This window comes from Zootoca vivipara, chromosome 11 (assembly GCF_965207765.1).
Source record: "Zootoca vivipara chromosome 11, rZooViv2.hap1.1, whole genome shotgun sequence".
NCBI lineage: Eukaryota > Metazoa > Chordata > Lepidosauria > Squamata > Lacertidae > Zootoca > Zootoca vivipara.
Genome location: NC_142594.1, coordinates 41,725,459 through 41,740,116, shown reverse-complemented (window position 1 = coordinate 41,740,116; position 14,658 = coordinate 41,725,459). Strand labels below are relative to the sequence as shown.

The 14,658-nt window shown below is 42.1% G+C and overlaps 1 protein-coding gene across 1 annotated transcript in view; it reads left to right on the top strand.

The window, feature by feature from the left end:
- The window catches only part of PARD3 (par-3 family cell polarity regulator), a 561,410-nt gene that overhangs the window by 233,114 nt on the left and 313,638 nt on the right, over window positions 1-14,658 (top strand). The window contains exon 5 of the mRNA XM_035129013.3: window positions 8,477-8,608. Within this exon, the coding sequence (XP_034984904.1) occupies window positions 8,477-8,608 (132 nt within the window). The remainder of the gene's footprint in view (window positions 1-8,476; window positions 8,609-14,658) is intronic.

Below are 14,658 nucleotides of genomic sequence, written 5' to 3'. Positions count from 1 at the left end.
ATTAACTTTTCAGACTAAATTCTAAATCTGCAATTTAATAAGTTTGAAAATATGAAGGGTAAATCAAACCAAACTTTAATTGACTCTGTTGTCAGACTTTAATGTTTTCAAGTCCTTGTCAAATGAGAAGCGGAGCTGTACTTTTGCAAGGAGTGAGAAAATGTCTCACAATTGCTTAATTTTTTAAAGCAATTAACACAGCTAGCTAATGTTGGGAAAGGTATATACCACTTCTGTGGGGGAGATTTTATATATATATATATATATATATATATATATATATATATATATATATATGGAACTTGATAATCTATTGTCTGCTTTTCATATGGGGATAATATACTCAAAGCCAAATGTACCAAAGCAGACATAAAAATAAAATTAAAAGAGCATGTGTGCGAAAGAGAGAGTTTATTATCTTATTTCTTGTTGTGTAGGGATTCATTACTTTTATGTTGTAGCAGCTAATGTTTTGGGAGGCATGGGATGGTAGTGGAATGAAACTAAAATCCTATTTACTGTGTAAAATAAGAATGAATTTCAACATTGCTGTTTTTCAAAATGGAAAGAAGTTTTTAGTTCCTAGTGAGTTTCCCATTAGGACTTATGCATTTCCCCCATGGTTGATAACTGTTTTTTGAGAGCTAGTGCGATATATAAGTACTGTCCCTGTCAGCAAGTAAATTGGCCTGCTAGGCATTCGTGTAACGAGAACTGGATAGATAGGAAGCACACACACACACACACACACACACACACACACACACACAACAGCATGACTTACACACCTTCCTGTGCCACAGAGTGCCCCTTTTGGGGCAGAATTAATTTCTGCTTTTGTTTCTCTCTTACCATCATTATGCCAAGAGAAGTGGCAGATGATGAACAGGATTAAAATTTCTATTTGGCCCTTCCAGAAAAAGGAGTTGCCCACTGATCTTACAATGATAGGATTCTTAAAAGGAATAGAATAGAGTTGGGGAACCTTTTGCCTTCCCCATACTGCTGAATTGCAACTCCCATATTCCCACTGGCCATGCCTGATGGGAGGTGTAGACCAGAAACATCTGGAGGGCAAAAACTCCCCACCCTGAGCTAGAACTTGGCTGTTGTTGCATTTATTTGTTGCCTTTTACCAAGAAAATATCCCCAAGTTACATATAAATACAGTGGTACCTCGTTTTACAAACACAATTGGTTCCGGAAGTCTCTACTTAACCTGAAGCGAACTTTCCCATTAAAAGTAATGGAAAGTGGATTAATCCGTTCCAGACGGTCTGTGGACTACTTAAACTGAAGTGTACTTAACCTGAAGCGAACTTTCCCATTGAAAGTAATGGAAAGTGGATTAATCTGTTCCAGACAGGTCCGTGGAGTACTCAACCTGAAGCGTACTTAACCCGAGGTATGAGTGTAATTGGTTCCGGAACTCTGTACTTAACATGAAGCATACTTAACCTGAAGCAAACTTTCCCATTGAAAGTAATGGAAAGTGGATTAATCCATTCCAGACAGGTCCGCGGAGTACTTAAACTGAAAATACTCAAACCGAGACATACTTAAACCAAGGTATGACTGTACTTAAAATTTTAACAGCATTTTAAAAGAAAGCAAGATCTAGTGGGCAGAATTCCTGAAGTGCTCATCGAACGGTGTCAGTGTGGTATAGTTGTTAGTGTTAGACCAAGACCTGGGAGACCAGGGTTCAAATCTCCACTTGGGCATGAAGGTCACTGCGTGAGCTTTGGCCAGCCACTGGCTCTCAGCCTAACCTACCTAACTCGTCACCTCACTGGGTTGTTAGGATTAAAATGCGGAGAGATGGGAAAGTGTGCAACTGTGAGATCCTTGGATAAAAAGGTGGGACTGGAAGTGTCCAAGTGTAGTATTTCACACAGGCTTATGGTGGCTTGGTCATGTATTACTAAACCCTGGTTTAAGCATAATGGGTAAATGCTGCCACAGGATTTTTAGAAGCATAATGTGATCATAACGAATACTGAGAAAGAAGTTGGAATTGATTCTTAGGTGAATTTCATCTTGACTGCATAGGATTTGCAGAGCAGATATAATGCAGATGGATTATTTTGAATTATTGTCTACATAAGGAGGCAGTATTTCTTGTGGTATATGGTAGTTTTTCCTCTTTAAAATGCACCTGGGGGAAACAAACAGTTTTGTGTCTCTTCATTTTTTTGGTCTTATTAAACTACCAGCAGGATTAAAGCCCAGCTCGTGCATTGTAATTACACTACATCAATCACCATATGCTGTTTTGTTTGTTTTGCATTATCTTTATTGAGATTTTACTGTGAGATTAATGAGTGGAGAGTGAATTGGGGAGTGGGAGTGGAATTCATCAGAGCTCTTGGGGCCTGAGAAATAACAATGTGAACTGTACTTAAGTTCAGAGTTTTTGGTTTTGCATGTGTACATACAAGCAGGATATCATTTGTGATTGTTCCTTTGTAAACAAGATAAAATGACTGTGGCATTTTGACTTGGACTTTATTCTCCAGGTATGGTTCATATTCTCCACTGCCAACTGTCGAAACAGAATATTGGTTGCTTAGTGGAAGAGCCATTTATCACCACTGACCTTAATAATTGCCTTTTCTGTAAAACTTTTTGGCTTTAGTCAGACCTTGTTTATCATTCAAAAGTATCAGGGAATAATAAAAAAAGAATAATAAAAAAGTATCAGGGAAACACATTTAACCTGGGATGTTGAGCTTTTTATGAGTGTAAGGGCACTGGAATTAAAATACAGCACTGGCTTATGAAAGGGTCTGCTATCTTCTCACAGCATTGCTATCTAATCATCTACTCTTTATGTGTAAGAGATTAGTTTTACTCATAGAGCTGCAGAGGCAGGCAGTTTTGAAAGGGTTTTGATAATCGGGATGGGTAACAAGTGGTCATTTCCCCCCAATATCTTTCTCAGAATGCAGATTTTCTGGTCCTGCTTTTCATCGAAGAATCTGAGATAAATGCCTTCTCCCCCTCTTGTCTCCCTAATAATTAGAACTAAATTTTTATTATTTTTTAAAATACTCTTCCTGTTTCATCCTCCCTTAACTATTTTGTATTAGAATAATCTTTACAGTGTGCATGTGCTCTCTTTCTCCTCCATTATTCTTTTGGTGGCGTACATAAAAGATTAATAGATCCCTGATATTGTGCCATTGGAGCTGGCCCCTCTGTATGTCGTGGGGACATCACCTGTCCTGTCTGCTTTAGTTTACAAGGTCATGGCTCTAAAATCATCTGGAAATAGGCAGAGTGTTAAATTGCACTGTAGAATGATAAAATAAACTGAATCTACCCAGAGGGGAATAGAGACTGCCAAGCAATGGTGTCCGTCTCATTTAATATATACAAACACTTGTAACAAGTCACTCGCTGACTGACACAATTAGTCTCTATGTCCCCATTATAGAGGAAGCCTTGAAACATGTGCCTGACATGCTGAGTAAAGAGAATTTCTCCAAAGTGGCCTTTGTCTCAAAGGTCATGATGAAAATTGCTGGGGTGGGAGTTGTTGTTTAATTGCATATTGGTCCTTCGACTATTCTCACCTGTATGTTAGGGGAAACCTGCTGAAAGCATGATGAAATGAGTCTGTCGGTCTCTCTCTCTTTGCATACCAGTGTTAGTATTTCACGCCTCCGATGCTGCAGATGAGATTGGTGTAAATCACATGCCTGTCTTATCTCTTCCGCTGTATGTACTATTGTACTGTACTGTTGCTTTTACTTCTGTCTGTTTCCCTCTCTGAGCAAGAGAGAGAAAACGCCATGATTTCTTTGTCTGTAAGTAGTATGTAAATAAATACGTAGGTTAGGTCTACGATGTCTCACGCTTCTTGCTGTGTTATGCTAGAAGATTAGTGTGCCTATATAATTTGATATATGTCGCTGAAGCGCACTGGAGAAGAAGAGAAATGCCTTTTCCAGAGCTGCGGATACCAGAGGGCGCTCGGAGTTTGGGGCTGCTGGGTCACCCCCAGGGCGTTCTCCAACAACCAGGACTGCATGATCATGCAAACTCCCAGAGAGTTACTCACAGTCACTTTGTTCTTCCCAGGTCTTTTGAAATATTGTGTCACAGTGAACTAAGCCATGTTTTGACTAAGCATGCCATCTGAGCCAGGGCACATGGTTAAGCTCTTTCTGGGAACCTGCATAGTTGCACCATCCTGGTAAGCCATTGTTCACAATTTTAGTGAAAATATCCATGCAGCAGTGCAAATAATATGGTTCTGGTTTAATAATAATAATAATAATAATAATAATAATAATAATAATAATAATAAATTTTTATTTATACCCCGCCCTCCCCAGTCAAAACTGGGCTCAGGGCGGCTATCACCAATAAAATTACAATAAAGCATAAAAAGCAATTAATTAAAATACAGATTAAAATACAGTATTAAAATTTAAAATGCAGCCTCATTTTAAGTAGTCCATAAATCCAAGCCATGAGGGAGGAAAACACAGGGGTCAGACTAAGTCCAGCCCAAAGGCCAGGCGGAACAGCTCTGTCTTGCAGGCCCTGCGGAAAGATGACAAATCCCGCAGGGCCCTGGTCTCCTGTGAAAGAGCATTCCACCAAGTTGGGGCCAATACTGAAAATGCCCTGGCCCTAGTAGAGGCCAATCTAGCCACCTTATGGCTCGGGATCTCCAGAGTATTGTTGTTTGTGGACCTTAAGGTCCTCCACGGGGCATACCAGGAGAGGCGGTCCCGTAGGTACGAGGGTCCCAAGCCGCATAGGGCTTTAAAGGTCAAAACCAGCACCTTAAACCTGATCCTGTACTCCACCGGGAGCCAGTGCAGCTGGTAAAGCACTGGATGATTAAATAGTTGGTAGAAGAATGTTCCTAACGCCCTTCGAAAATCCAGAATCCAAAAATCCTGCCTGGACATCCCTTCCTCCTGTCTGCTCCACTTGACCTGTGACAAACATATAGCCCAGGAAAACAGCATTTATAACAAATGAAAAGCTTATGTGTTCAAACATCAACACTGTTTATAACCTACACATCAAATAATTGTCAGAATGAAATCTGTATAGCAAAGCACTAAGCTGTTCTTGTTTTTGCTTTAACATATATAATCTAAACCCTACATAGAGTCCCACCTACTTACCATAGCTGCCAAGTTATCCCTTTTTAAAGGGATTTTCCCTTATGCTGAATAGGCTTCCTCGCGAGAAAAGGGGAAAACTTGGCAGCTATGCTACTTACCCGCTGTGGGATATGAATAATATGCCAGTAGGAAAAATAATTTGGAACACAGAGAAGTTCTAGCTAGCATGTCCACATTGTCTCATCACACAAACAGAAGAAGAACACTTGCAGAAAGTTCCTGTTGGAGATGGAAAACTCCATGCATGAGAGCCCATGAGCAAGGAACAGAATGCAATATTCACAGCTCATTGGTGATCCCCAGGTTGCAGATTCATTTTTTTGTCTGCCCTGCCCCCTGTTAAGTCAACTATAATTTGTTTTCCCCCTGTCAAAAGTTAGAGGCTATACAAGGTATTGTGCTGAGATTACAAAGCATTTGGTAAGACCTAGTTCTCACTGGAGGATGCGGATGGTGCTGTTGGTTAAACCACTGAGCCTAGGGCTTGAGCAGAAGGTCGGCGGTTCGACTCCCTGTGACGGGGTGAGCTCCTGTTGTTCGGTCCCAGCTCCTGTCCACCTGGCAGTTCGAAAGCACATCAAAGTGCAAGTAGATAAATAGGTACCGCTCTGGCAGGAAGGTAAAACGGTGTTTCTGTGCGCTGGTCTGGTTCGCCAGAATCTGCTTAGTCATGCTGGCCACATGTCAGGGTGCCTAGGTGTCTTCACACGAGTAAAAGGCTCCAAACTTCGTAACTGGCTTTTACAGAGTTTTATTATATACATGGAGTTTTTGTCCATGGAGTTTTCTTGGCAGGGATACTGGAGTGGCTTGCCAGTTCCTTCTCCAGGTGGATCATGTTTAGTCAAAACTCTCCACTATGACCTGTCCATCTTGGGTGGCCCTGCATGGCATAGCTCATAGCTTCTCTGAGTTATTCAAGCCCCTTCACCACGACAAGGCATTGATCCATGAAGGGGACAAGGCATTGATCCATGAAGGGCCACCTCATGAGAAGAATGCTTGGAAAAGACCCTGATGTTGGGAAAGATTGAGGGCACTAGGAGAAGGGGACGACAGAGGACGAGATGGTTGGACAGTGTTCTCGAAGCTATGAACATTAGTTTGACCAAACTGCGGGAGGCAGTGCAAGACAGGAGTGCCTGGCGTGCTATGGTCCATGGGGTCACGAAGAGTCGGACACGACTAAACGACTAAACAACAACAACAATTATATACATATGTAAAAGGTAGAGCAATAAAGTCCATGACCGTTTCAGTCAGTCAGAATCCGGAAGTGCCGGTCGGCGGGACTGCCTCCAGCAACGTAGCCTTGGGGCCCTAAATCTCCTCTTCTGCTCCCAATGCTTTCCCCCTCTGCGTAACTGGGGGGATGGAGGGACAACGTTCCCCTCCCCTCCTGAGCTGCTCAATTGCTTCTCCCCAGAAACCTCCCCTGTGGGTGTTCTGAGCTGTCAGCATCCCTCTCCTCCTGCACCCTCTCGCTGGGGTCTTCCTTGTCGGAGAGGCCCGGCACCACTGGGCTGGGCTCTCTGCTGATCGCTGGTGGTGGTCCCCTGACACCACATGACCTGGAAGCTGTACGCTGGCTCCCTCGGCCGGTAAAGTGAGATGAGCGCCGCAACCCCAGAGTCGTTCGTGACTGGACCCACGAACGACTTAATTCTCACTGGGTGGTCAACTTGTGCCAGGGCTGTACTACTTTAGGCTACATGTTCCTGTTTCATATGCAGGGGACTCATTAGGAATCTTCCTACCGTACATCTTTATGTGGTACAGCTCACTGAGAATTAGACCTTAGCTCTCACACAGAAAGTCCCACTTCTGCAAAAATAGGTTGTAGCCCATAATTAGATGTCGAACTGAAGTACATATGTATGCTTTGAAATTCCCATATTGTTCTGAGATAATTTAAAAGTAGCTGTCTGGAGGTTTATTCTTTGCATAGAATAGGATTATGTAGCCTTGTTCTAGAAGTATGTATAGAAAATGGTAATTGCCAATCAATATAGTAGTGGGAGTTCATTATCCACCTGGTCTTCCTTGCAAGGATGCTCATTTGCTCATTCAGAGAAGCTGGAGATCTGTCATATGACAAGGTCACATCAATAAATTATGGTTTAAAGTGGTTTTCCCTCACGTCAAGTCATATTTCTTTTCCCCAACTGTGATTTTGCTTTGGCTTTGCACCACATCAGATGATTTAAATAGTTGCTGTTGGCTCTTAGCAGTTGCAGATAGGTTTTTGACACAAAGAGGAAATGGAACGAGAAGCAATATTCTGCCATACACCTGACCTGCTGCTTTCTGTCAAGGCCTTTGGATGACTATTAAATTCCAGCCAGCTCCCTTTCCACTATGGAGGGCCCTTTCCGTGACTCGCTACTTTGCCTCTTGTTTCCCCATTGTGCATTTTAATAGGACCTTAATCCCTTTTTTATATTTATTGTGCTTCAGTCTGGGGACCAGAACCACATATGTATCAGAGAGGGCACAGATAAACAGGCAGAGTGCTGTTTATTGCTTTAAGGTTTGCACCCATAGATATGTAACATAACACAAAAGAGATTGTACTAGGATTGTCTTTGTCCCAAGCAGGATTGCTATCCTTCCCCATTGGCTGGACCCTTCTTTCTTCTCCCTGGATTCAACATAAACATAGTTTGAGAAAAACTTGTTTCTGCCTTTTCTTTCCCAGAAGAAACTGTGTCTGTCCTTTTCCGCTAGCAGAATCCAGGCTTAACCTGTAAGCCAGGGTACTCTGGTGTTGAAGTGTTTAAGCACTTCAATATTCCTATTGATTAAAGACTAGTCTGTCAGGGTTTTTAATATTCTATATTCCTTTAAAACTAACCCCACTTTCTATACCTCTCCCTGCCTTAAATCTTAATAGCTACACCTTATTTGAAGCTGTTAGAAGCCCCTGGTAGAACACAGGTTCTAACACACTCACTCACCTGCAGTTTTCTAACACACTCACCATAGCGTTTGCACCACTGCTATATTTTTTTAAAGAGAAGGTCCATTTTGCATATGAGTTTTCCAGAACTGCTGTAGGGAAAACATAGCAGCCTGTGAGTGTGCAAATGCATATTGCATTTTAACAGCCCCTAGGACACACTTGCTATAAAAGTGCCATACGTAGACTTTCAGTGCTGTTCTATAGAGACCTAAACTTGGAAATGATACATTCTGTTTCATTTCTAGTCTGTCTCTGGTGTGTCATTCTTTTGAAAACCTGCTGCATGGTTAGTGCCCTTAGATAGTGTTTTTGTGTTTTGCTTTTAAATTGTATCACCTTCTTCCCTGTTTTTGTTTTGAAACAGAAAGATGAAAATTACAGAAGCCTCCCACGAGACACCAGTAGCTGGTCTACCCAGTTTCAGAGGGACAATGCTCGCTCTTCACTAAGTGCCACCCATCCCATGGTAGATAAATGGCTGGAGAGACAAGAACAGGTAACATACGTGTCTTTAGATAACACAGGTTCAATCCAAACCTTTATTTATGCAGGCACGCAGAACGCCATGTGCCCTTACCTATATTTTAAATGGTAGTGGTGTTAGCGTGGGCATCCTGTTGGGTCATGTTGGAAGGATATGGCAATATTTTAACAGAAAACAAGTTGGATGCAAATGCTTTGGATCTAGCAGGGGTTGCCACCTTTGGGCCCATGTTTGCATTTCAGACGGGAGACACTGTTGTGAGCATCACACGGCACACAGGCTGCAGCCAAGCACACATGGCAACCTATTCTGTTGGCTAGAATAGATTGCTTTTTAAAAGCCATTTCAGGGGCGGGCGAGGAGATCTTGTGGGCATCAGGGTACGTCCCTGTGGGTGCATGTGTGCCAATGTTAGAGCTGAAACACAATATTGTGCAATGCGTCTCTTACAGGCCTGTACTATTACAGACTTTAGGTGGGGTAATTTCCATTTGATAACCCCCCCCCCCACACACACACATAAAAACATCCCAGCACATGTACAACTGGTATTTATGAACTAAGGCTTAAAATCCTTCTATCCTGTGCTATTTTTCTATTAAATAAAGAGGTGCCAGAACTCACAATGAGCGCCTCGCTTGTTCTCTTATAATGGCAATGGGTACCCACCTGAGAGGTGCTAGAACTGAGTGAGTTCCAACTGAAAAAATCCCTGCTTCTCTCTATCATACTGGTTGAATTTAGTTCTCCTCCTCCTGCACAATCTTTCTAGTATAAATGGGCTGCAATGAGACCAGCCTTGCAACCAGCCAGGAGATGTTTACATGGGGAAGCATTCAGGTTTCAATTCCCCATGCACAGTCTGAAGTAGTACAGTCCACCAATAGATGGATTGTATGAGACTGCTGTACAGTACCTTTGGCATCTTCAAGCCTGATTGTGCAGAGCTGATGCTCAGAGTGAAAATTCTGTCAGCTCCCACCTAGTCCATTTTATTGGTTTCTTATTGTTAACACTAGAAATCCATCTTTCAAGGCAAGTTGAACTGGGAGTTTTTAAGAGTGGTCTTCTTCTTTTTTTAAAAAAAAAAGGTATTCCATTTACATATTTCTGATAGTTTTGTATTTTGTGCATTTCCAAGCCCACAATTGCTGTTGAGATCTGCAGTGATATCAAAAGATACTTGAATGGTGTTACTTAACAGAGCAATCTTTTCACCTCTTTTTCTGAGTATCTTTTTTGTATGTGTGGGCTCTCCCCCCTTAAAGATCTATTAAATTTGATGTTAATGAGTCTGTATGTACCTAGAAACAAAGGATCCTTTGGTGATTTCATATCAGTGGGGTAATTAATTAAACTGAAATTGTTTAACAGGGCATGAACAGTAGAAGCAAATCTATAATGAGAGCAGAATGGAGCATAACACTGTGGAGGGTGAGGATGAGGCTTGTAAATGATAGACCAGATGCAAGGAGAATTCCTGGTTTTAACCCCTTTCCTCCCCCTGTTTTAAATCTTTAATGCATACATTTTTCTAGTGTTTAATATGCTATGTCTGTTTAGTGGAATTTGGATTACTTAACAGCTGCTGCCCACCTAGCCGTTCGAAAGCACGTCAAGTGCAAGTAGATAAATAGATACCGCTCCGGCGGGAAGGTAAACAGTGTTTCCGTGTGCTGCTCTGGTTCGCCAGAAGTGGCTAGTCATGCTACCCACATGACCCGGAAGCTGTCTACAGACAAACACTGACTCCCTTGGCCTATAGAGTGAGGTGACCTGGAAGCTGTACACCAATAACACGAGATGAGTGCCGCAACCCCAGAGTCGGTCACGACTGGACCTAATGGTCAGGGGTCCCTTTACCTTTACTCTTGTAAACACATTGGGCAGTTTCTGGTGGTACTTCGCCCTGTGACAGATACAGCATGTCACTCTTCCTCCACCCTTCTTATCTTTCTCTTCACCAAGGGGTGGACTTAATTAAACTGGAAGGTCCTGCATTAACATTATCTTTACCTTAGATGTGGGTGGTCTAATCAGATCAGATGCAGTGCACACTGTTTCTAATCTGGCTGGCACTCTGTTTGATGCGAGATCTCTTTGCATTATTGGGAGCCTTACTCTTAAATGTACTCAAGTTTGTGGATGATGCCAAATCATCCCCAAGGATTATCTCCAGACCTGGACGAATGGGAAACAAAATGGCAAATGAGATTCATTGTAATAAGTGTAAAATGATGCATGTTGAAACAAGGCAAGAAATTTATACATATGTTTATAGGAACTCAATTTGCTGTGACAGTTCAGAAAAAGGGTATTGGAGTGGTGATGAATACCTCAGTGCCTGCAGTGGCAGTGAGAAGGAAGAACATTCAGCATTAGAGATTATTACAAACTGGATTGAAAATAAAATGGCTAGTGTCATAGTGAATTTATATAAATCTGTGTTGGAACTGCTTGGAATGCCTTCTACCCAGTTTTACTCTCCCTATCCCGTAAAATTTATTTTACTACTAGAATAGGGCAAGCAAAATGATCAAGGACTGGAACATCTTTCCATGGGGGAAAGACTAAATTATTTGTTGTTGTTGCTTTTAAAAAGGTGAATAAGAGCAAACATGACAGAGCTTCATAAAGTTTGGCATGACAGAAAAAAAAGTGGGAGTGAGAACTTTCCCCTCTTTCTCATAATCATAGGAATTGTGGGCACCCAATTACATAGACAGACAGTGGATTCAGAAACCATAAAATAAAGTACTACTTTACGAAGTGCATGGAATTCACTGCTGTAGAAGTGATTATAGTTACTGGCTTGTTGTTGTTGTTTAGTCGTCTTAGTCGTGTTTGACTCCCTGTGACCCCATGAACCAGAGCATGCCTTGGAAATACTCGCTTCTCAAAGCTTCTCATTTTTTTAAAATGTCCATGGAGTTTTCTTGGCAAAATACTGGAGTGGTTTGCCAGTTCCTTCTCCAGGTGGATCACATTTAATCTAAACTCTCGACTATGACCTGTCCATCTTGGGTGGCCCTGAACGGCATAGCTCATAGCTCCTTGGAGTTATTCAAGCCCCTTTGCCACAACAAGGGGAGTTACTGGCTTAAACAACTGTAAAGAAGGATGTAGGAACATAGGAAGCTGCCTTACACTGAGTCAGACCGTCAGCCCATTTAGCTTATTATTGTCTATACTGATTGGCAGTGGCTTTCCACAGTTTCAGAGAAGGGTCTTCACCTGCCTAGCCTGGAGATGCCAGGGACTGAATTTGGGATTTTCTGCATTCAACACAGATGCTCCACGCACTGAGCTACAGCTCAGAGAAAATCATGTGGTCTAGGTCTATCAATCATTATTAGGCATAGTAGTTAAGTAATGTGCTTTCTTCATGCCCGGGGTGATGGACTTTGTGTATCTATTTTGGCAAACAATGACTTTACACCAGGCCCTCTGTAGTGTCTTGGTTGTTCAAACTAGGTTTGCTCTATGGCTAAAGAGTACTTGCTTTTACTTAGCTTGTCTATGCTTTATAAATGATGAGCCAGTGCTGACCCAAGCAAATGCTAGCCACAAGCAGGAGGTTGCAATCATCCAGTTGATCCCTGGAACCCATTATAGGATCTTACACAAGCAATGCTTGTAATTCATCTATTAATCATCCAGTGTGAATGAATGGGAGCCAGCCAGCCAGCCTATTCGGCTTGTGGTGAACTCAATATCTATTTCTGTATTTTCTGAAGAGGATCAGGCTTGTCTCTTTTTCAGCAAAGACTAATTAGAATCATAGAATTGTAGAGCTGGAAGGGACCCCAACAGTCATCTAGTCCAGCCCCCTGCAATGCAGGAATCTCAATTTAAGCATACATGACAGATGGTCATCCAACCTCTGCTTAAAAACATGCAATGAAGGAGAGTCCACCACACCTTCCGAGGAAGTCTGTTCCACCCCTGTGACTTGGCTTTAATCCTGCAATGTTACATCTCTGGATGCCCCAGGAAACTCTCTACCCATGTTTTATGTTATGTAATGACTCAGGTCCTGCCTAGTTGTCGTTGGGTTTCAACTCCTATCAGCTGCAGCCCAATGATCAGGGATCATGGGAGTGGTATTCAAAAATATCTGGATGGTACCATGTTATCTATTGCTGTACTAAAAGATAGTGACTGATGCAAGTTCACCCAGTGAACTTCATGTCTAAGTGGGGATTTGAATCTGGGTCTTCCCAGTTGTAGCCTGACAAGACAACCAGTGCTCCGTAGTGGCTCTTAAATTCACAGCATGGAAGTTCTATTTTGTGGGAAGGAATAAGAGACTACATCTTCCTTCCTCATTTTGCAGAGAATTTCAGAATTTTTTCACTGTCAGTGCAAGCTCTCCTAGCAGATTGTCTATTTCTTCAGCACCATTATGAACAAACATGCATAAGGCTGCAGAGAGTGACTTATTAAGAGAACAGAGCTACCCTTTATATAAAGAAATTGCTGCTGTTCATTACACTACTCTGGACCTCATCATCTGATCACTGAAAAAGCATTTGAAAATGTGTGTGTGCTCCTTTGTCCACTCAGGTGCAAATTATCACAATTTTCAGTAATGTAAAATAATTGGCAGCCCCTTTTTTGAAGCCTGGTGAACTAGAGAGTAGCATCTGTAGTTGCTGGTTAGGAAAATATGCTTGAATATATGTATCACCCCACATTATATTACAAAGCACACTTCTTGAAGAAAGCATGAATGCTCTGAGATAAAGGTTTCCTTTAATTCTACCCCATAAAATGATGTATCCTAGATTAGCTTCTTTGCCATTCTTGGCTGCAAAAATGTTGAGTTCATGACTTATAGAATACACAGGCACTCTGTATATTAAGGGTGCCTGTGTATTCTATAAGTCATGTAAAAAATTATGGATCTCTTCCAGGAATGATATTAGTGGTGTATAATAGTGTTTAATCCTTCAGAAATAATTTTCAGGAAAAAGTGAAGCAGTGTTTTGTACCCAATACACAAGCCTGTTGTGAAAACCACTACTTGCTTTAGAAATAACTACAGTATATTGCCAGCTTCATATGCAATGAGGAGACTGGCTAGCCAAATGTCGAGATTCTTCATGCAGCAGTTACAGATACAGAGCAATAACCCAACAATCCATCATATTCCTGCAAGATTGCAGGATAGCCTACTGCAGCTAAGTGGCACACGCTTGATTTTTAAAACCAGAGAGAGGTGCACTAGGAGCAGCTAAATACTATCCCTGGGTGAACCTCTCTATTTTCTAGATGTTTGTTGTTGTTGTTTAGTCGTTTAGTCGTGTCCGACTCTTCGTGACCCCATGGACCATAGCACGCCAGGCACTCCTGTCTTGCACTGCCTCCCGCAGTTTGGTCAAACTCATGTTCGTAGCTTCGAGAACACTGTTCAACCATCTTGTCCTCTGTCGTCCCCTTCTCCTAGTGCCCTCAATCTTTCCCAACATCAGGGTCTTTTCCAAGGATTCTTCTCTTCTCATGAGGTGGCCAAAGTATTGGAGCCTCAGCTTCACGATCTGTCCTTCCAGGGAGCACTCAGGGCTGATTTCCTTAAGAATGGATAGGTTTGATCTTCTAGCAGTCCATGGGACTCTCAAGAGTCTCCTCCAGCACCATAATTCAAAAGCATCAATTCTTCGGCGATCAGCCTTCTTTATGGTCCAGCTCTCACTTCCATACATCACTACTGGGAAAACCATAGCTTTAACTATACGGACCTTTGTCAGCAAGGTGATGTCTCTGCTTTTTAAGATGCTGTCTAGGTTTGTCATTGCTTTTCTCCCAAGAAGCAGGCATCTTTTAATTTCGTGACTGCTGTCACCATCTGCAGTGATCAAGGAGCCCAAGAAAGTAAAATCTCTCACTGCCTCCATTTCTTCCCCTTCTATTTGCCAGGAGGTGATGGGACCAGTGGCCATGATCTTGGTCTAGATGTTAAGGAGAACTAAACCTTTTGAATGAGGTGCTAGGTTCCTGGGTTGTTCTTTCTTTACCTGCAAGAATCTTATCTAGCTACCTATCTATGTATATATATGTTT